Raw genomic sequence first — 20,451 nt, 5'->3', positions numbered from 1 at the left:
GCTTTTCCCAGGGCACCGGCTTCTCTCTTCTGGCCTCTGCTCTCTGCTTGGCCAGTGCTGTCTGTGAGGCCCCTGAGCTGCAGGGCCTTCTGGGAGCACCCACGTCCACTCCACGCTACCTGCACCCCAACACATGCATGCCTGCCATCTACCGGTGAGCCTGGCACTGAGGCAGACAGTGGCGGGCGGGAGCAGAGGTCTGGAGCCTGCAGGAGGTGACCTTGGTGACAGCCACCCCGGCTGGGCTCCCAGCCTCACCGGGCTCCTTCCTACAGTGACGCCATGCCATGAGGGTGATCGGCAGAGCAGCCCTTCACCTCTGCTCACGTCTCCTTCCAGTCACTCTCCTCACTGCTGCTCATTGTTCCCTTCATTGGCTTCTGTAGGGGAACCTTGAGGCCTGGGTGAACTGGGATCCCCACAAACAGGAGCCCAGAGTGGTCTGGGCCAGGAGCCACCCCCCACAGCATGTGGACCAAACATAGCGTCCGCACAGCAGCCTCATGTGGGAGCGAGCTGTGTCCTGCGGGTTTTCTGCTGTGTCCACCAGGGCAGCAGAGGCAGAGCCAGCTCGGGGAGCGGGACACGGCAGCGGAAGCAGAGGCTCCTGCACGGCCTCCAGACCGGACAGGGCCCCCACATCCACCTGGGACAGGGGAGGCAGGGGCTGCTGGCTCCGGGGCTGGACCAAGCCAGGGTGTCCACACTCAGATGGGGTGGCTGGGGCCAAGGCCGGCAGGCAGCGTGGGGAGCAGAGGCCACGGCTTTGCTGGGACCCACACTTCACCCCAGGAGCAGACAGCGAGGGCATGGAGGGCAGCCGGAGAAGAGGGGACCGAGAGGGAGGAGCCCCAGGGACGCCAGGGAGTTAGGGCCAGAGGCCAGCGCCCACGCTTTCACCAAACACCTGCAGAGAGGGGCCCCAGCCGCTGTCCAGGAGGACGCTCTGCCTGGTCCTCAGGCCTCCCCAGCTAAGGCCACACTGTGGGGTTTGCAGCCCGGTGGCCCCACGTGTGCCCTGGGGAGAGGAGGTCTCTGCGGCTGCACAAGGGGCAGTGGGGTGAGCCTGCAGTCTGAGGTGAGGGCCGAGAGAGGCACCCACGGGGGAGGCCGGGACCCAGGGAGCCGCTATCTGCCTGCGGCGCACTCTGAGGGCAGCCGGCAGCCCGGGGGGGGGGGGGTGTCCAAGTGGACCTGCCCAGCCCTCCAGCTGCCGCCCGCCCACACTCCTGCCACACCTGCCAGCCCCACTGGCCCCACTTGGCCCGGAGCACTGGCAGGCACAGGCTGCACACGGCCATATCCAGGAACTTTCTCCAGGAAGCAGGCTGTGATCTGGAGTCACAGGTGCTGTCTTACGGGCTGGCTGAGTGACGGTGTCATTTGCTGGCCCTTGGTCCAGTCAAGCAGGGAAGTCCCGTCCAAGCCTCTGTTGCTGGTCTACATGCAAGGCTTTAGTGCTCCCTGCTCACAGGCTGGTCTACCTGAGAGGAACAGGAAGGTCTGCAGCTGCTGGCCACCACCCATGGCCAGCAGGAGGCTGACTGAGGTGCCTGGGGCAGTGAGCAGAATGGCCACCTCCCTGGGTAAAAGCACTGCTCTCCCCAGCTCTGGACCCATTGGTCTTTGCTGTCAGAGGACATTTACCTGTCTTCTAGGTCCCTCTAGGCCTCTCTCCCCAGCTATCTAAAACGTTCTTTCTCAAGAGCTTGGGGACCAAGGCTGGCCCTGTGGGTGGAGAGCAGCTCCTGAAGGTAGACACCAGGCTGTGCCTGCTGGGGAACGCGGCCCATTCACCACCCTGTGGGTAGGGGCCAGGCCCACTCTGCCCAGCCGAGCGGCCCCAACGGCTGGCTTCCCATGAGCAGCAGGGCCAGGCTATTTCCAGGGCCGGGGCAGCACCAGGCCAGGGATCAGGCCAGGTGCAGCACATGGGTGCACGGGCTCCTGCCCAGCTGCTGAGCCTGCCCCTAACAGGAGTACAGGTCCCCTAGGCTAGGTGTGGCTCCTGCGGGGAACGTAGCCACGGGGTCCTCAGGGCACAGGCAGTACTCATGCTGAGGGGGCCTGGGTGACTTTTAGGAAAATCCACACATTTGAGAGACTGGAATCAAAGAAAATTCTGAAAATGAATTTAATTACTTACTATGACCACAGGCTACATCCTTTAAAAAACAAAACATAGCATTCTGTGAAATGCACCCATCATTAACCCATTTGCATCCGCACTGGGGACACGAATGATGCCTTGACAACAAAGCCTCAGGTAGAGCCGCACAGCAGCGCCTGAGCCCAGCTGCTGACCTCACGGGCTGCCTTCCAGGTGAGGCGAGTCCATGTTTTGAAGCTGCGATCACAAGCTTACTCAGGGCGATTGAGTTTCTCTGTGTCTCTGTAACAACCACACGGATTTCCCCTTATTTCAAACAAACTGCGTGTGTGACTGGGTCCTTTACAGAGAAACCAACAGAATTTGAACTCTCTTTTAAAAACACTGAGAATGCTCAGCTGCTTGGCTTCCAGGATGCACTCCAGATAACATAAGCACAGTCCTCTCTTGGAAGCTCCCGCTTTGCCCATGGCTTGCAGATCTGAGCGGTTCTGCCGAGGGCTTCTGCGCACGGAGCTGGGGGCCAGGGGTACCACCTGCAAGTCTGCCACAGAAACTGCAGATGTGGGGCCAGGATCAGGCATAAACCGACAGCTTCTTCCTCTCCTCGAACTGCTTGTCCACTGCCAGGGACAGGGCCTGCAGGAAGTCCTCGATGGTGACAGTGGAGGCCTGGAAGGTCACATGGTCACCACTGGGTGGCCATGTGGAGCCACCTAGCAGCAACCATCCCACCCAGAGAACGGAGTGCAGACAGGTCTCAGGTGCTGGGCTGCCCGATTCCCAGTTAAAGAGTGGCAATGTCCTCAGGGCTGACAGCCCAGGACACGGCTGAACAAGTCTGGGAGCCAGCTCAGGCCCTCTCGGGGCACATAGTCGTGACACCATTTCCTGCAGGTTAGAAATGGGTGCCAGAGCAGGCAGGGGAGCACCAGGGTCAGCTGCCAACTCAGCATGGAACAGAAGCTGCTGGGAACGGATTTGGGGCTCTAGGTCTGTCACCCTGGGGCCTGCTCCAGGGCCTTCCCACATCACCTGAGCACCCGCACCACACCCGCCGCAAGGCTTCCACTGACTCGCAGAGGCACCGGGCAATTCCATTACAAAGAACTGGTCCAAGATGCACTTGCTTGTCTCAGACACCAGCATATCTGTTCTGCCAGACCAGAGCCTCCAGCAACCAGATGCTCCGGAGGGGAAAGGGGGCAGTGCCTCCTGGCTGAGGGCCGGGTGCCAGGCCTGCGAGGGTGACTCCAGGTCACTGCTCCGTGACAGAGCCCAGACTCAGGCACAGACCCTTTCTCCTCCTCCTGAGGACTCAGGACCGCATGCCACCCAGGATCCTGTCATCTTAGAAACAGGCAGGCTGAGGCTGTGGACGCAGCATAGGACTCACCTGGATGAACAGTGCGTGAGCCAGAAATGGGAGCTTCCTCAGGACCCGGCCGCTGAGGCCCTCGCTCTTCCTGCAAGAGTGGAAACAACCACATGCAGAGCTGTCGTTCGTGTGAAAACCCATGCGTCTCGGGACCACCGTGCTCTTACTGTGAACCCTGAGCCCACAAGTTGGCCGAGGGGACCCTGAGGCATTCCTGGCCCCACAGGGCACTGCCCCCCGAACCCCCATCCCATCCCAGGCAGGGCTGGCCAGGGGGCCTCACGCTGCCCCAGCAGTAGGGGTGTAGGTATGACTCCATGGGCTGCCGCCACCAGGCCAGTCCCTGAAGGAGAATGCCGGTCCCCACAACCCTGCAGACTGTTCTATCTTAACCAACTGGAGTCTCTCAGCAGGAACCCAGCCTTCAGCAGCACCACATTCTTCATGCTCTCCTTCTGCCAAGACCTTCTTCAGGGCTCCAGACTGAAGTCCAAGCTCTGGCCAGAAACCCAAGCTGCTCTGCTCCGCCTCGGCACCCAGCCTGCCGTGGACGGTCCCTGCAGCCTCCCAGCTCCCACAAACCTGGGGCCACATTCTCACTGTCCTGGGAGCTCCACTTCGCTGCCTTCAGAGCTCACCTCCAGGGACCCCTGGCTGCCGAGGGAACCCCGCCTCCCCAGGAACTTGAGCAAACAGGTTCTTGGTGACAACAAGAGGGCAACTTATTCGCACCTTGAGATTTCATTCAGGAGGAGGCTGAGCCTGGACACGTTGTTCTCAATGAAGCCAATCATCTCTAGCTCGCGCAGTGTCAGCAGCTGCTGCCGAGGGTATATGATCTGGCACTGGGGACAGAGGCCGGGAGTGAGCAGAGTCCATTCGGGTGGCACTCAGGTCAGGCACGAGTCACGCACGCCTTACAGAAGTGTGGACAGCAGTTACTCAAGTGCCAGCCACGAGGAGGTCAGCTCAGTGTCACACTCTCCTCCCAATAGAGACAAGAATGTGGACGTGAAGCACACCCGGCACCAGCGGCGACCCAGCCTCTCAGATTTCTAGCCAGGTCATCTGCTCACCACACATCATGGCTGGGATGACCCGAAGCCATCAAGCCTGGTCTGTTACCTCAGCTCGAGGCACATCAAAATCCACAGGGGTGCCAGGCTGACTCGGGCCCAGGACCCTGACTGCCTTCCCAAGAAGCATCCTGAGTTTGTTAAGACGGGACTGGGTCAGCAGAATGACAGATGGAGAACCGGGTCCCGGCACCTCCCATTACAGAGCGGCTGCCTGGAGTCAGACGCCTGTGCCAAGCAGCTGTGCTGAACTGGCAGGACGGCACCCTGGGCATCACCGGGACTGAGCTCCATGTGAAATGTCTCGGGTTGGAACCAGGACTGGGAGGCCTGTCGAGGGGTTTGGTGGGTAAGAAGCAGGTTTGTGTCGGGGGCTCTCAGTGGCACTCTGGGTTCTCCATGGCCTCGGGGGGCCATCTGCTGTGCCCTCCAGTGACACTTGGGAGTCCAGCAGCCCACCTGACACAGCATGGACTGCAAGATCCACACAGACCAAGGGCCCCAGTCACTCCCGGGCCACCAGGACCAGCCGCAGGTCAGCTAACACGCCTGAATGTCTGATGTCTGTAAACCACGGAGCTATGAAACTGGCCTACACTCTCAGCCGGTGTCCCTGAGACACCTGCACCTCGGAGCTAACTGGACAACAGCCCCCAGGCCACAGCACTCACGTAAGGGCTGCATTAGGAGGCAGAGGCTGCACTGAAAGCGGGATGCCAGGCTCCAGGCAACAAAGCCTTGTCCAGCACATCACCCTGGGTCCCGTGCACCTCCAGTCCACACCCATGGAGCCAAGACAGACACCGCACAGGACAGTGCTGGCTGGCGCCCTCAGCAGGTCCGCAGCGAGGCAGCTCCTGTCTGCATCCTCTGGAGGTCACGCCACCCTTGCAGAGGACAGTGAGGCCTGCTCTTCAGTGTCAGGTCCGCCCTGCTGGCCTGCGGCAACGACTTCACCATGACAACTGCTGTTCCAGTCCTCATTCCTCTGTCCTGCTCACTGCTCAGGCTCCCTAAGTGCAGAGCTCAAAGCAGGCTCCTGCAGCACAGGATGTCAGAGGAATGCTTGAGGACTACAACCTAGGAAGACAGCAGTTCCATGAACTATGAACTTCGGTCAGACGACAGCCTATGAACCATGACCTCAGCCAGAGAGAAGCCCTTTGAACTATGATCTTGTGTTAGACCACTGGCTGTGAACTACAACCTTCAGTCAGACAACAGCCAGTAAACTATGACTATAGTCGGACAGCAGCCCTAAGAACTACAACCTACAGTCGGAAGACAGCCTGTGAACTATATGACCTCAGAAGCAGCCCTGCAAACTATGACCTTCAGTCAGATGACAGCCTGTGAACTATGACCCTCAGGAGACAGTCCTATGAATGAAGCATGATCAAAATACATTTAGAATATTTAACACATTCATGACAAAGCCATAATCTGTGTGTCCGCTGCTGGGCAGCACGGGACAGTTATGCATATAACACCAGTGGTTCAAGCCTGTAGATTTGTATTAAGTTCAGAAAAGTTTATTATAGTAAAAGACACATTGCCATTAATCCCCTGCAAAATCCTCCCTCTTGCTTTGAACACACTTATCCCATTGTTCCTGGCATTTTCTGAAGCAACTCTGATAGTCCTCTTTTGTGAGTCTTTATGAGAAATACAGCAAAAACTGCTGCCAAGTGACAGATAAAAACATGACAGTGTGTCCTCATCCACCTCATTCACCAGATCTAGCACAGTGTGACTTTGGACTCTTTCCCAAGTCAAAATGACCAACAAAGATAGATGTTTGAATGGATTCAAGACACCAAGGCAATCACAGTAGTGCAACTAAAGACACCAAAGAGGACTTTCAGACCTGCTTCAGAAAGTGGCAAGAATGATGGGATGAATGTGTTTGAAGTGAGGGGGAATATTTTGAGGATTCATAGCAATATGTCTTTAGTTGTAATAATTTTTTAAAAATTTAAACACTTGGGCGGGGATTTAGCTCAGTGGTTCCACCACCTGCCTCACAAGTCCAAGGACCTGAGTTTGATCCCCAGTACCAAAAAAAACCCAAAAAACTTAAACACAGAATTTTTCATCACATCATATATGGTCTTGTGGGCTCAGCCTCTTTCTAGATAAGGTGAACTATGACAGGGGCACAGGTCTAAAAGAACCAGGGTGCACCCAGCAGGCTGACCACAGCCCACTCACTAAGCTACTCATCGGGTACCTTTGCCGATGAAAGCTGGCGATCACGCTGTGCCAGAGCAACAGATACCGAGCAGCCACAATTTAGATTATGCCACATACAAGGAACTATGGCTTTCAACTGAGGATGGTTAATACCAACGGAACTGGTTTGCTGTACGCTGTGCCCATTAAGAACAAATCAGAAAGCCAGCGATCGGGACAGCAACTAGGTACCTTCATCAGCTCCTCCACACACGAGAGATAGATTCTGAAGATGGCTGCTGCCGAGGGCGGCCCAATGTACTGCTTGATGTCAGCTCTGTCCACGAAGGCCACGTCGATCTTTTCCGTGATGTTAGAGGTGGTCAGAATCACCACGTTGGCATGCCTGTGTGGTCGAGGCAAGGACACAGGCACCATAAGCCTGGGGGACTAACGAGTGCTCCCTGCTGGATGAAAAGGACAGGGGACGCACGGCCTGTGGGAGGCATGGGGAGGTGGCTCAGCAGCCTCACGCAGGTGGCTCTTCTCAGAGCCACTTCCTGTGCAGCCTGCAAAGCCTTGCCACGACCCCACCTGACCCCAGCCCACGCCCACGGGCACTCCTGGCTGCCACTCTCCCAGGGCGCCTGCTGTGGTCACTCCTTTGCCTTTTGGAGAGCTCACCTTGACCTCACCTGCCTCACTTCCTCACCTCCTTCAATCCTGGGCCCCACCTACTGTAACCCTGGCACCCACCATTACCCCGGCCTGAGCAGGCTACAAGTCTCATCACCACTGACTTCTGCCCTCCAGCTTCTAAACTCCACAGCCAGCCTCCATCATCTGCTCTGCTTACCAACATCCCCCAAGGCCTGGCATGAGCCAGCAGACTGGGCACAGGTGCTCCACAGGCCCTGGGTGGCCTGCTACAGAGGGTATAACTACGCTGTCCTCCTGGGCCCGAAGTGGCATGGGAAGCTGTGAAGGGGGAGCCCCAGGGGAAAGATAGCCCCTCTGCGGGTGAGCAGAGCCGAGCCAAGGATGGAGACCTTCTAGGGTTGAGCCCCTCCCGCTGCTAACTTCCAGTCAGGTGCCTGGGGCAGAGAAGACAGGGTGCATTGGTCAGGAGCTGGGTCTGGAGAGCCAGGAGGGCAGCACAGTCAGGTCACATGGAGGCAGGAGTGGACAGGGCCAGCAGGGGTGGGACAGTCACCTAGACAGGCCCCAAGGCTATGGAGGGAACAGACTAAGTAGGGCCCAGGGCAGGTGTGCCCCCCACTCCTTCCCGAGCCCACATCCCTCATCCCCGAGGGGACAAGGAAGATGGTGACTCTCTTCCAGCTTGAGCAAGTATGTGGCAAGGCCATCAGTGTGATGGGGACATGGGGGGACCCCAGATAGGTGCGGTTTTGGGGTGAAATGAGTGGCCCAGGAGTGTCTGGTGTGATGACTGGTCTATGGCAGGGACTTGCCCACTCAGAGCCGTGAGCCACAGTAGAGGAGTAGGTGACACAGAAGAGACATGTAGGTGGAGAGAGGCTGCAGACAGGATGTGGGTGAACTCCTGGCCTGATGGGGGAGCGAGGCAGCAGGAGCTGAGGCCAGGAGAGCGGGGCTGGAGGAGTCGCCAGAGGAGAACACAGCCATGCACACAGTGGCTATGGAGGGCAGAAGCAGTGAGGCAGGACAGTGCGGGGCCAGGAGGACGTCCAGATAAGGAGGGGTCCACACCTGGAGAGGGGCAAGGAGGAAGCAGGAGCTGGGCAGGACCAGGCCAAGCCCCCCCTGCAGATCCCCCCCAGCTCCTCTCCAGGACACTGCAGACATTCTCTACTGCACACAGCAATGGCCTGCAGAAAATACCCCTCCGCAGGCCAGTCCAGCGCCACCCCACTGCAGAGCCTGGCTTGAGAGTGGCACCCAGGCCCCTGGAGGGAGAAGGAGGCTTTAGAGGAGCAGCTTGAGAGTGCAGATTATCAGGTGCTGGAGGCTGCACAGAAGCTGCTGGGATTCTTGTCTGAGCTGTGTGTCCCTGGGGTGGGCTGTCAGCAGTCACCCACGAAGCCTGCTCATCTCTAGCACAGGGCAGGACGGTGCAGACCACACAGCGCTCTCTGCCCTGGCCCAGGTGGGCAAGTATGCAGCAACCTCAACCCGACCAATGCTGGCGGTGTTGACACTAATGCCCAGTGCAACCGTGGTCTATTCTTTATCTTGCGCATTCCTGCACTGTGGAAAGTGCACCATGCCCATCTTCTGTTTTACATCTGTAAAACTTAACGAATTGAAGATTCTTTTCAAAAAAATAATTTACTACCTACGCTGCATCCAGCATGGAGAAAGACAGTCAATACTCAGTGTCAAGTGCATCTTGGCACTGCCCATTTGAGCCTTACCTTTTAATCTGGTCAATTTGGGTCAAGACAGCATTGACCACACGGATGGCATCCGATGGCTCCGCACCTGCCTGGCAAGCATTGCGAGCAGCTGTGAGACTTTCCACCTGTGGGCAGAGCGACAGGTCAATGGGGTCAGTGCCTGGACCCTCGCAAGCAGCTGGAGGACTAAGTGGGCACTGCCAGTGGGAGCACAGGGCCTGAGGTGTTGGGGCAGGGGCCCTGCGGCACAGAGAACAGATGGCAGCAGGACTGAGTGAGGGGAAGCAATAGCAAGAGGCAACCACTGACGGGGCCCACCTCATCAATCAGCACGAACACCAGAGCTTCCTTGTCATCAATCAAGTCTTGGATCTTCTGGAACATCCTAGTTACCAGCTTGCCACTCTGCAACAAAACACTCCTCAGTGCTGACTTGCAGTCCCCATGCGAGATGCAGCGGGCACTGCTGTTGTTTGTACCCCCGCTGCCCCCAGGCCTCACGAGCTCCTCAGAAAAGGCCCTGGATCAGAGAAGCCAGGATGGCCTGCAAGGTCAGCCCAGATGCTCCCCCTGCTGTGTGACCCCTTCAGCACTCCCTGTCCGACACCATGCTAGGCTTGAACACCCACCATGGGGACAGACTCATGCAAGGGGCCTTCAGAGGGGCACCCAGCCACGTCATTCTCTTGGGACTGTGCTTCCCAGCCCACATGAGCAAACACGAAAGACCTACTGCCTGCTCTGTGTCGGCTCCACGTCCTCTCCTATCTGCTGGGGAGGTCTACGGTGTGACCAACAGGGTCTCCCAGGCCCGGCCTCCCTCCAAGTCCCTCGGAGCTCTGCAGCTCCTCTGTGAGCAGTCAGTCCGTCACCTTCTCGGTTCACCCACTTCTCCCATGACCTTTCGTGTTCAGAGCATTCATCTCATATACAGGAGACTGCTTTTCCAACTGCCTGTTTGACAGTCCAGACATAAGAACATTTGATACTTACTTCTGAAAACCACTTGGAAAAGAGGCTGTGGCTGTTTATTTCAATGAACTGGCCGTACCGGTACCTGTGATGATGAGAACAGGTAAGAGAGCTGCTGCCCAAGCCAGGTCCAGCCCATCCTCAGAGGCGGGCCGGCAGCACTCGGGTCCCTTTACTGCCACATCCCTGCTGGGAACTCCTAGCGTGGGGAGTCACTGCAGTTCCCCAAAGGACAGAGGCACCTGCTCTGTGACTCACTAACTCTGAGAAATCTAACAAGAGGCAGTAAATAGTTCTAGATTATAGCAAAGTTTTCCCACAGCTCTGTTTGAATTAAAGAGTAAAACCTCTCCTTTTTAGCTAGTTGTAATTTATATTTCTATGTTTAAAGAGAATCACTAATAACAACATAGCAAACAAACAAAGAACAAAAACCCCGAAGTATCAGGAGGCTGGCAGGAGCTGAGCATTTTCTTCCTCCTTCCACGGTGTGACAGCACCTTCTGGCAGACCAGAGCCCTGGGCCACTCGACCACAGGAGGCGCCCTGACACCTGCGGACTGCAGCGCTGACTCCTCTGTCCCTCAGGTGGGGGTGGACCCACAGACACAGACCCCGGCCCAGCCAAAGAGGAACCAGGACCAAGCGAGAGCAGCCAGCTTGCTCAGGTCACAGGTCCTCAGAAGAATTGCTTTCCCAAAGTGTCCCTGGCATTCCATTCAAAGCCAAGACAAAGACAGATCGTAGCCTCTGCTTAACAAGGGGCAGTGGGAAAAAGGCTGGCATGAGTATTAAACAAAATTAACTGTAAAACATTATTTAGATAGGATGAAAAACAAAAGATTCTTTTTGCCATTTCTAAGCCACTTAATACATATTTCCAGGGTTTTGTACTTGAAAGAAAGTTGTACTTCTTATTTCTTCCCTCTGATGTTTTAAGAAACTGCCCCTAGAGATCTTTTTTTTGTTTGTTTGTTTTTTGGTACAGACTCAGGACCTTGTGCTTGCGAGGCAGGTGCGCTGCCACTGAGCTAAATCCCCAGCCCTCCCTAGAGATTTTTAAAACAGATGCATTTCAGTGAGTCAAAAGAAAGGCCAAGTCACTAAACACAAAGATAAAAATAAAGCAGTCTCCTCATGTGAAAATTCAAGACATTTTTGAAAAGAAATAAAACAGATGTAATAGATCTCAGGATGTCCTCTTAGTACTAGAGTATCAGGCCCTCGATCCACCCAAAGCCTCAGATGAGAAAACTGGACAAGGCAAAGCCACATCTGGTCAGGACCAGTCTGCAGGCAGTGGAGGTCCCAGCCCCGAGAGAGGAGCAGGGAGCCCGGCCACTGCCCTGGCTGTGTGGAGGGACCGTCCCTCAGTGGCACTGCTCTGCTGAGCTAAGGAACAGGCCAGGCTCAGAGAGAGGGAGGTAGCTGGGTAATGCAGGGCAGAGTCCCAGAGGGGAGATGGGGAAAACCTCCCTGGAAAGTAGCATGGTCCCGTGTCTCTGCTGAACACTAAGGCCAGTGAGCAGGGAGAGTCCGGAGCTAGAAAAAGGCTCTGTACATCTGTGAGCTGCGAGGGCTGGGACTCTCACGGCCACCATGGAGAATACGGATTTGTCATTCCAGGTCCTCCATGCAGACCCAGACAAGCACCCTCTGTGTGAAGACAAGACTAGCCCTAGAGCCCTGGCTAACAGCACAGAAACAAGGTCCAAGAACTGTGGAAGACATGACATTCATACACTTCAAAGCACCACCTTCAGTGTTTAAGACAAACGTGACTCCAAACCAGAGATAAGCCAGTCAGCGGAGACAGAGAGACATCATGACATGACACAGGCGGCAGGCCACAACATTCAACTTGTCACACATTTTAACAATATAAGGGAGGCAGAAAGGAAAGGTACAAAAAGAACCAAATGGACTCTTCAGAGAAACATCCTACCAAAAATAATTTCTTTCTTTTTTTTTTCAGTGAAAAATAATTTCACTGAATGGAATTAAAAGTAGATTAAGCAGGCTGGGCATTTAGCTCAGTGGTTCCGCTGCCTGTCTCACAAGCTAAAGATCCCAAGTTCAATTCCTGGTACCAAAAAGAAAAAAAAAAGTAGATTAAGCCAGGCTTGGTGGCACATGCTTGCAATCCTAGCACTCGCTCAGGAGGCTGAGGCAGGAGGATCACTGTGAGTTCGAACTCAGCCTGAACAACCTAGCAAGACCCAGTCTCAAGAAAAAAAAAGCAGATTAGACACTACAGAAAAATGATGAATTGAAGATGCAGCAACAGACATTGTTCAAAGTGAAACACAGATATTTTATGAAAAAGCACATCAGTGCCTTGTAGGACAAGATAGAGCAACCTCACATGCCAATAAATAGGTTCCAGGGAAAAGAGAGGGTAGGGAAACAAGTGAAGAATAACAACCAATGACTTTCCAAAATGATGAGAACCGATACCTGAAGTCGCAGAAAGAACTCAAGGAAGGATGGACAGTCCAAAGAGAGGCCAGCACTCCTCACCCAGTAAAAGCACAGTGGACAGAAACCAGCAAGGCCATCATGCACAGGACCTGCACCTGTACCATGCACCACCCTCTTGTCAGTGAGCCTGGACATCACTGGGACGCAGGCTGCCACAGATCAAGGCCGAGATCAAGTCCTGAGATCAAACTCAGGATCACGATACGCAGAAAAGAATCCACTACTCATGTAAAGCAATCAAAAGCGAAAGCTTCACACATTGCAAATCCCATTCCCACAATGTCCTCTCTGTCACCAGTTACCTGCTGGACAGTCTGATGGTCAGTTTCTGGGCTAAGGCTTTACACAGGGATGTCTTCCCAGTTCCTGGAGGACCTGTAACAAGAGCCAGGCAAAGGTGTCTCTAAGCCAGTGTAGTGAGTTTGCTGGAACAACAGTAGTTGCTTAACCACAATATAAAATAAGGAAGAGTTAAAAGCTATTGCTCTTACAGCAGGTACTGCTTGTGAACCTACAAAGAAGTCCGAGAGGAGCCATGAAATATCAATACACTTTAGAAAGTCCTCTTTCTTCCTAATTGGACCCTTCTTATATTCCTGACCCCTCCCCTAGCACACTGCTTCTTGGCCTGCAGCCCAGCTCAGCATTCTGGGAGGCAGCGATTTTTCTGGTCTACATCCTGTTGACGGTCCTTGTCCCACTTCCTCTATGAAACCTACCTACTTAGGCACCTTTCGAAGGCCACAGACACCTTCATCAGTGGAGAATGCCACTGAGCAAAGCTGCTGCTGCTGCAACCTGCAGCAGCCCCATCTCTACCTGCAGGTGGTCCTAAGTGGGTGGCACCCTGTGCTGTGTCAGACAGCATGGTCAGCACTGTCCCCAAGGGGCACGTGTGAGGGCCCAGAGGGAGGTTCAAGTCTTGGGGGCAAGCTCATGAAGGGGAGCATGGCACCAGTCCCTTTGTTACTCTTTTGGTTCTTGGCAGGGACACAGGGACTCTCGCCCACCACGTGCTCCTACTGTGCTGTCACAGACCCACAAGCAGCAGAACCAACCCGCCATGGACCGAAACCTCTGCGACTGAGCCAACATGGCCCATTTCTCTTGGTAAGCAGATTTTCTCAGGAGGCTGCTGCTCACTAGCACTGCAGCTAAGGCCAGGCTCTCCCTGTACATTCCCCATTTACTACACAGTCCCCAGACGCGGGCTCGAGGAAGCTGAGGTGCCCCACAGGGAAGACTGAGTGCATCGGTGGAACGTGGAGATTGCCTGAGTCTGCTGCTCCACAGCACTTTCAATAACTAAAGTGGAGACAAGCACCTGATTCCAAACAGTTCCTTTCATTAATGCAAATCCCTATGGCTGTCCTCTCTGACCTTGTTGCTAGGATGCCATGCTGGGGACCATCATGAAGCTCAATTACCCAGAGCTTCTGCCTCACCTTAACGTGGGCACTCTCGTGATCTCATTCAGTCCCCATCTCCTTTCTACCCAGTGGCATGGAAACAAAGGCAAACCAACACCATTTTCTCCTGAGAGAACCTGACTAAATTCCTTTTAAAATATGGCTTTTGCGGCTGGGGGTTTAGCTCAGTGGTTCCACCACCTGCCTCACAAGCACAAGGACCAGGGTTTGATCCCCAGTACCCCCCAACAAAAGGCTTTTGGGGTCAGGGATTTAGCTCAGTGGTTCTGGCACCTGCCTTGCAAGCACAAGGTCCCGAGTTCGATCCCCAGTACCAAAAAAAAATATGTCTTTTGCAGTCCACTCTCACTAAGTGAAGATCAGGAATACTATGCAGAAACACAAAGCAGTTTCTACCTGAGGGATTCTCATCAGCTAGTGAAATAATGCCATTACTTAATACAAAAAGTTGCAGGGCAGAAATCAGCTAGCTGCCAAAGGAAGGTCAAGTGACAAAGGCCTGTGACGTGGATCAGCATTTCAGAAAGGGATGTTCTGGGACAATGCTGGCTCCTGTAGAAAACAGAGCTGAAGCTCCTTGTGGAAGGACAAGACAAAAGGAAAAGCTGAATTTCGTGTCTGTTCTCACCGTGCAGGAGCACCACTCGGTTCCAGGTGATGAGGTTGCTGTCCACATTCTTGTCTGAGAACAGCAGGGTCGTCATCACGTAGTCAAGGAGCTGGCAGAGAAAGAAAGCAGGTGAAGGCCACCAAGGCAGTGCTGCTAGGGCTTGCTACTGAGGGACAGGTGCTCGGCAACTGCCTCCCAGGCTCTCATTTTAGAAGGCGACTCGGAGAAGCAAGAGGGTTAGCGTCGGCTATTACTACTGAGAGGCAAGAGAGACAAAATGGCTGCTTTCGCCTAAAACACCAACACTCAGCAAAGTCCCAGAGGGTCCCAGGCACAGAGCAGCCCCTCCTCCAGAACCCCAGCCGAGCCATGGAGGCACACAGCAGGCCTGCCGTCACGGTTCTGGGGAGCAGCGGGAGGTGGGGGCAGGTTCCAGGCGCACCCCGAGGGGGTGAGGTGCAGGGGTCCTGGCCCACTGTCTCTCCTCTGGCTCCCCTGAGGCTCCCCAGCCTGTCCCTTGCCCTCCTCCCCGAGACCAGGTCTGTGCTAGGCAGCGCTGGGAGACGGGGATCCCAGGCGGACCAAGTCCCAAAGGCTCCCGAGCCAAGGGGCTTGAAGGCACTGCAGAGCACAAGACTGAGTCTCTTCAATGAACAGGACATTTTCAGAAGAACCACAGGAACTTACATGTGATTTGACTTCCACGTCATACACTAGGCTTTCCCAAAGCCCATGGAATTCAGCTATGAGGAAAGGAAAAAGAAAGCCCTAGTTTTAGGAAGACAGACATCACACTCACCCAGGGGGTCTGTGTCACCCACCACCCACATGGTAGACAGTGGTTCTGACACAGCATAAGCACAGTTGTACATTTGCCTTCAAATATTAGTGTTTCTTAAACTTAAAGTTCTAGTCACATGACATTCTGACAGTTAACTAAGAGTAAAATAACTTTTCTCATGTCTTCTTATCATGCACAATTTTCTATACCAGGCCTGTGCCTTAACAGAGCTCTCCCCATGTGGCAGGCTAAATCTAGCTGTTGGCATGGCAGACATGGACCCTGACAGCAGAATTAACCCCAACCTGCACCAGCTAGAGCCCATCAGCAAAGCCCCCGAAGAAGCATGGAGAAAGCAGGAGGGGCTGAGCATGGCAGTCCCTGCCATGATCCCAGCACCCTGGGAGGCCCAGGCAGGAGGACCGCAAGTCCAAGCCTGGCTTGGGGAGCTCAGCAACTCAGGGAGACCCTAGCTCAAAAAAATTATTTTTAAATGGCTGGTGCCAACTGCAAGAGAAACCACCAACAGACCTAACAGACAACCTACAATGCTGGAAGAAATATTTAGCAGCTCTACTTCAGACAAAGGACTGCTATCTAGAATATATAAAGAACTGAAAAAAATCAGACCCCCCCAAATTCAAAGACCCAATTCAAAAATGGGCATCTGAAATGAACAGACATTTCTCAGACAAAGAAGTAAAAGCAGCAAATAAATATATGACAAAATATTCAACATCACTGGTCATTCGAGAGATGCAGATGAAAACAACACTGAGATTCTACTTCACCCCACAAAGAATGGCTGCTATCAAGAAATCAACCAATAACAAATGCTGGCGGGGGTGTGGAGAGAAAGGAACCCTTCTCCATTGTTGGTGGGAGTGCAGACTGGTGCAACCACTGTGGAAATCAGTATGGAGATACCTCAAAGAACTAGGACTAGAGGTCCCATTTGACCCAGATAGTCCCCTGCTGGTCATCTTCCCCAAAGAATTAAAAGAATCATACCACAGTGATATATGCACACCCATATTTATAAGCTGCACAGTTTGTAATAGCTAGAGCTTGGAAACAGCCCAAGTGTCCATTAACTGGAAACTAGATAAAGAAGATATGTTTTTTTATAAAATGGAGTACTACTCAGCCTTAAAGAATGAGAAACTGGAGTCATTTATAGCTAATGGATGCATATTGAGGCCATACTCTTAAGTGAAATAAATAGGACACCCATGTGTAAATACCGAATAGTTTCTCTAGTGTGAGAAACTGAAAGTGTAAACAAGGGTTAAAATGATTAAAATGAATAATTGATAATTTGAAATAGGAAAAAAGGTCCAAAGACGAAGAGGTGAAGGGAGGGGAAGAGGAAAGGAAAAGAGGGAAAGGAAAAACTATGAGAAAAGAAAAAAAAAAAAAAAGGAAACGAAGTCTATGTAAATAGGGAAGGGTGGAGGGGGTGAAAGGTGCACAGGTAATGGGGAATAAATAAGAACAAAGATACATCATGTACAGGTACAAACACCCAATGATAAATGGAAATGAACTGTATACCTAAAATGTACCAATAAAAGAACTAAAAAAAAATAAAAAATAAAAAAAACCAAATGGCTGGTGCCTCATTTCTTTGAGCACCTACACTTCACTCGTGAGGGTGTCCTATATCTAGAGGCTGGGCGTGGTAGCACATGCCGGTAATCCCAGCACTTGAGAGACTGAGGCAGGAAGATAGCCGCAAGTTGGAGGCCAGCCTGGGCTACATAGTAAGTTCAAGGCCAACCTGAACTACATAGCAAGACCCTGTCTCAAAAAACTAAAAAGAAAATCAAAAAAGACTGGGAATGTAGCTCACTCTTTAGCTTACCACAAAGGCCCTGGGCTCAATCTCCAATACTGCCAAAAAATAGGAAAAAGCAAAAGCCAAAGAAGAGAGAGGTGCCCACATAGGTATGACACTCATCCTGGAAGGCTCCATTTCCTTACTGTGAACCTGCTGTATGTGGATACAGACTGTGCCCCAAGGCCATGTATTAAATGTCTGGCCTCTACTTGTCACCAGTCACCATCGGGTGGAGATGGGAGCTTTAAGAGGCGGGGCCAAGTGGAAGGTCTTGGGTCATGGGCTGTGGCTTCACCAGGCATAGTGGGACATGAGGCCCCTGTTGTCCTTTCCACCTGGCCATGAAGTGAACGCACCTCTGCCATGTGCCTGGCCAGGATATGCTACCTAGGAACAGACCCTAAGCAACAGGCAACCAAGCATTAAACCATCTGTAAGCTGATCATCCCAAGCATTTGTTATGGTCACAGAAAGCTAATAGCAATATACTTTTCATCTCATAAAAGATAAAACATCCTAGAACTGTACAAAACAGACAGAATCTCCTCAGCGACTTGGCAAACCCAAGAGTGTACAACCCTCTGACCCTGGCCCTTCTCGGTGGCTCCACACCCATCTGGCCCTGTACCTGCAGGCAGAACCCAGTGATTTGCTGCGACTATGTTTTCTGACTCCTCCTCCAGATTCTCACTACTAGGGCCATCTTCATTCAGCTGGAAGACATGCAGAGCAACAGTGCAGGCACTCAAATCAATGGGCTGTGAATGAGAGAGAAGGCAAGTAAATCAACACACCTCAAAATCTCTTCCTTTTCAATTCCAACTAATTAGATGCTAAAATCCAAAAGTATGGTTGATTCATAGCCAAAAATGAGTCATCAGTGACCGTATTTGTCAATCACATCTTGTAGTTTCCCATTTCTTTTTTTGCAGTTGGTTTTTTTTAACTGTCCTCCAGTTTGGAACCATCAAATGTTTTGTTTTCATTTTTCTCAAAATCAGACTAGGATACTGAGTTTCAATGCAGAGGTGAAGGCCCCTCCTCACCTTGGATCAGCAGTACAAGATACACACCACACAACTGATAATTTTAGCCTCAATCACTTGGTTATGGGAGGACTGTGAGATTTTTTTACTGGGAAGTCATACATCATTCCTTTTCCATAGTTTATTGTTTGGAAGTGGAATAGTGCGGTCCACACCTCAGGACTGGTCGGGGGAGATCAGATGCTACCTTGTGAGGAGACCTACATACATAATCTGCAAATATCCTATAAAGACCCCCCCCCATTTACTTAATCACTTCCTTGTATCACTATGGACTGAGACATAGTTAGGTTATGATCTAATACTAAATATCCTTTTTGTTGGTACGATTATTTCAGATTTTGTCCACTTGGCATTAATTCAGGTTAGCTCCTGTTTCCATCTGACATGTCCTTATCCTTTTAGTGTTTCTGAGCATTCATAACTTGCTGGTACTACGAGATGATCCAGTAACTTGCCTGCCCAGCTATGGATATAATCACGTACATAAGAAACCAAGATCTCTCTTACTGGAGAACATCAGGGTCCTACCCAATGAGGAGTTGAGTCTCCACTAACTTAACACCAATAAGGCAGCACAAGGCAGAGGTCAGGTAAAGGGGGTACCCTGCTCTCCTCCTGCTGTGGGACACTGGGGCCCATGGGGTGCTGAGCTTCCACCTTACCAAGCAGCAACAGCAACCTGAAATGCTGTTTGCTCCCTTCCCTCAGCAACCACAAGCCTGATGGGAGCTGCACTCCCACTCCCAGGGTAGGATGATGCCCATTTGTTCCCCACACGTCTCTGAAGTCTAGTGAGTCTGCACCTCCCTTTTGCCTGTGTGTTATCAGCGAGACCCTGTGGGATGCTGAACACAGATATTCACCAGGCTCTCCACAAATACTTAAGATTTAGTAGAGGACCAGGGATTTAGCTCAGTGGTTCCGGTGCCTGACTCAAAAGTGCAAGGTCCCGAGTTCAATCCCCAGTACCAAAAACAACAAAAAGATTTAGTAGAACACTACCTGCCACCCCAAGAACTAGAAAATAACACGAATGAGAAAAGGTAACCAAAAATTGGACATCAGAACTGAGGAAAATCATGTTCCCTGAATGTTAGTGGGCCCTACATATAATTTTACATAATGCTGTATCTGCTATCATGATTCTGATATTACTATATATTCTTCAAAGTTATCTTCCTTTTGTACTAGCCAAGTCTTATTTGAATTTTCAGGTTTAGTTAATAATTCACCATACTGGCTATTTCTTGTTCAAATGACTGTTTTTTCCCCTGTGACTGGATCCTAAGTCTACAGGATGAAGAATGGCTGCTTGTCTGGGTCTTTTCTGAGAACTCTGTAAGTGCCAGATAGTGGTCAGAACTCCTTTGACATTAAGGCACAGAGAGACAGGGAATAGGAGGAAAAAAACCCTGTTGGGCTGGGAGTTGACAAAGAGAAACATTTGTTTTACTACAAGGTATTTGGTTTCCATTGGGGTGACTGAAGTAGCCATCAAAGGAAGAAGTTTGGGGTGACAGAATACACAGGTAGCTTATGTGTACACATGGTGGTGTCACATAACTGAGCTGGTTCCTTTAATCGATGTCCAAAATATTCAGGCACAGAATTTGAGAGATTTTGAATAACTTTGTTGGACAGACTGTTTTCTCCATGATTCAGCTCCAAGATGGTATCAAAGCAGATTAGTGGACTAATGGGGAATGGGAACACATGTAGTTTTCTGACTGTGCCTTTTCCCTCTTAATACAGCTTGGAAACATACTTCTATCAGTAGATGGAAATCTAGTTCTTCTTTTAATGCCTACATCCTGTTTAATGTAAATGTATCAAATTTATTTGGCCAATTTCTGGTTGGTAGAAGGTGGCAAAGTATTTCAAATTATAGGTGCTAACAATATGGAACAAATATTTGTCTGTATACATCTACAGAACTGCATATTAGTTAAGATAAATTCCGATGAGTGAATCTGCAGTCAAAATGAGATTATTAGTTTTCGCAGGGGGCCGGGGATTTAGCTCAGTGGTTTTGCCGCCTGCTATGCAGGCGCAAGGACCCAAGTTCGATGACTGGTATCAAAAAAAAAAATGTCATGGCTACCCCTAAACCCTCTAGTCAGGTTGTGCTAATCTGGAGAGCTTTTCCTTTCAATTCAGGTGGGCCAAAACCAAGG

At 52.0% G+C, this 20,451-nt stretch overlaps 1 protein-coding gene across 3 annotated transcripts in view; it reads right to left on the bottom strand.

Annotated features, from left to right (window-relative positions):
- Positions 1-2,116: 2,116 nt before the first annotated feature.
- Positions 2,117-20,451, bottom strand: part of Trip13 (thyroid hormone receptor interactor 13) — a 19,895-nt gene continuing 1,560 nt past the window's right edge. Inside the window, exons 3-13 of one of the 3 annotated variants that reach the window (XM_004845119.4) lie at positions 17,857-17,986; positions 15,295-15,350; positions 14,626-14,716; positions 12,870-12,942; positions 10,108-10,171; positions 9,433-9,519; positions 9,133-9,239; positions 6,989-7,142; positions 4,221-4,333; positions 3,507-3,576; positions 2,117-2,782 (exon numbers count right to left, since the gene is read on the bottom strand). In XM_004845119.4, the coding sequence (XP_004845176.2) occupies positions 2,687-2,782; positions 3,507-3,576; positions 4,221-4,333; positions 6,989-7,142; positions 9,133-9,239; positions 9,433-9,519; positions 10,108-10,171; positions 12,870-12,942; positions 14,626-14,716; positions 15,295-15,350; positions 17,857-17,986 (1,041 nt within the window). In that variant the 3' untranslated portion in view covers positions 2,117-2,686. Of the gene's footprint in view, positions 2,783-3,506; positions 3,577-4,195; positions 4,334-6,988; positions 7,143-9,128; positions 9,240-9,432; positions 9,520-10,107; positions 10,172-12,869; positions 12,943-14,625; positions 14,717-15,294; positions 15,351-17,856; positions 17,987-20,451 lie in introns of those variants that run through there. The other 2 variants (XM_087189156.1, XM_087189157.1) reach the window with 2 other exon arrangements.

This window comes from Heterocephalus glaber, unplaced genomic scaffold, assembly GCF_053883595.1.
Source record: "Heterocephalus glaber isolate CG9 unplaced genomic scaffold, H.glaber_assembly_v1.0 deba00001537, whole genome shotgun sequence".
Taxonomy (NCBI): Eukaryota; Metazoa; Chordata; class Mammalia; order Rodentia; family Bathyergidae; genus Heterocephalus; species Heterocephalus glaber.
This window is presented reverse-complemented; position numbering and strand designations above follow the sequence as displayed.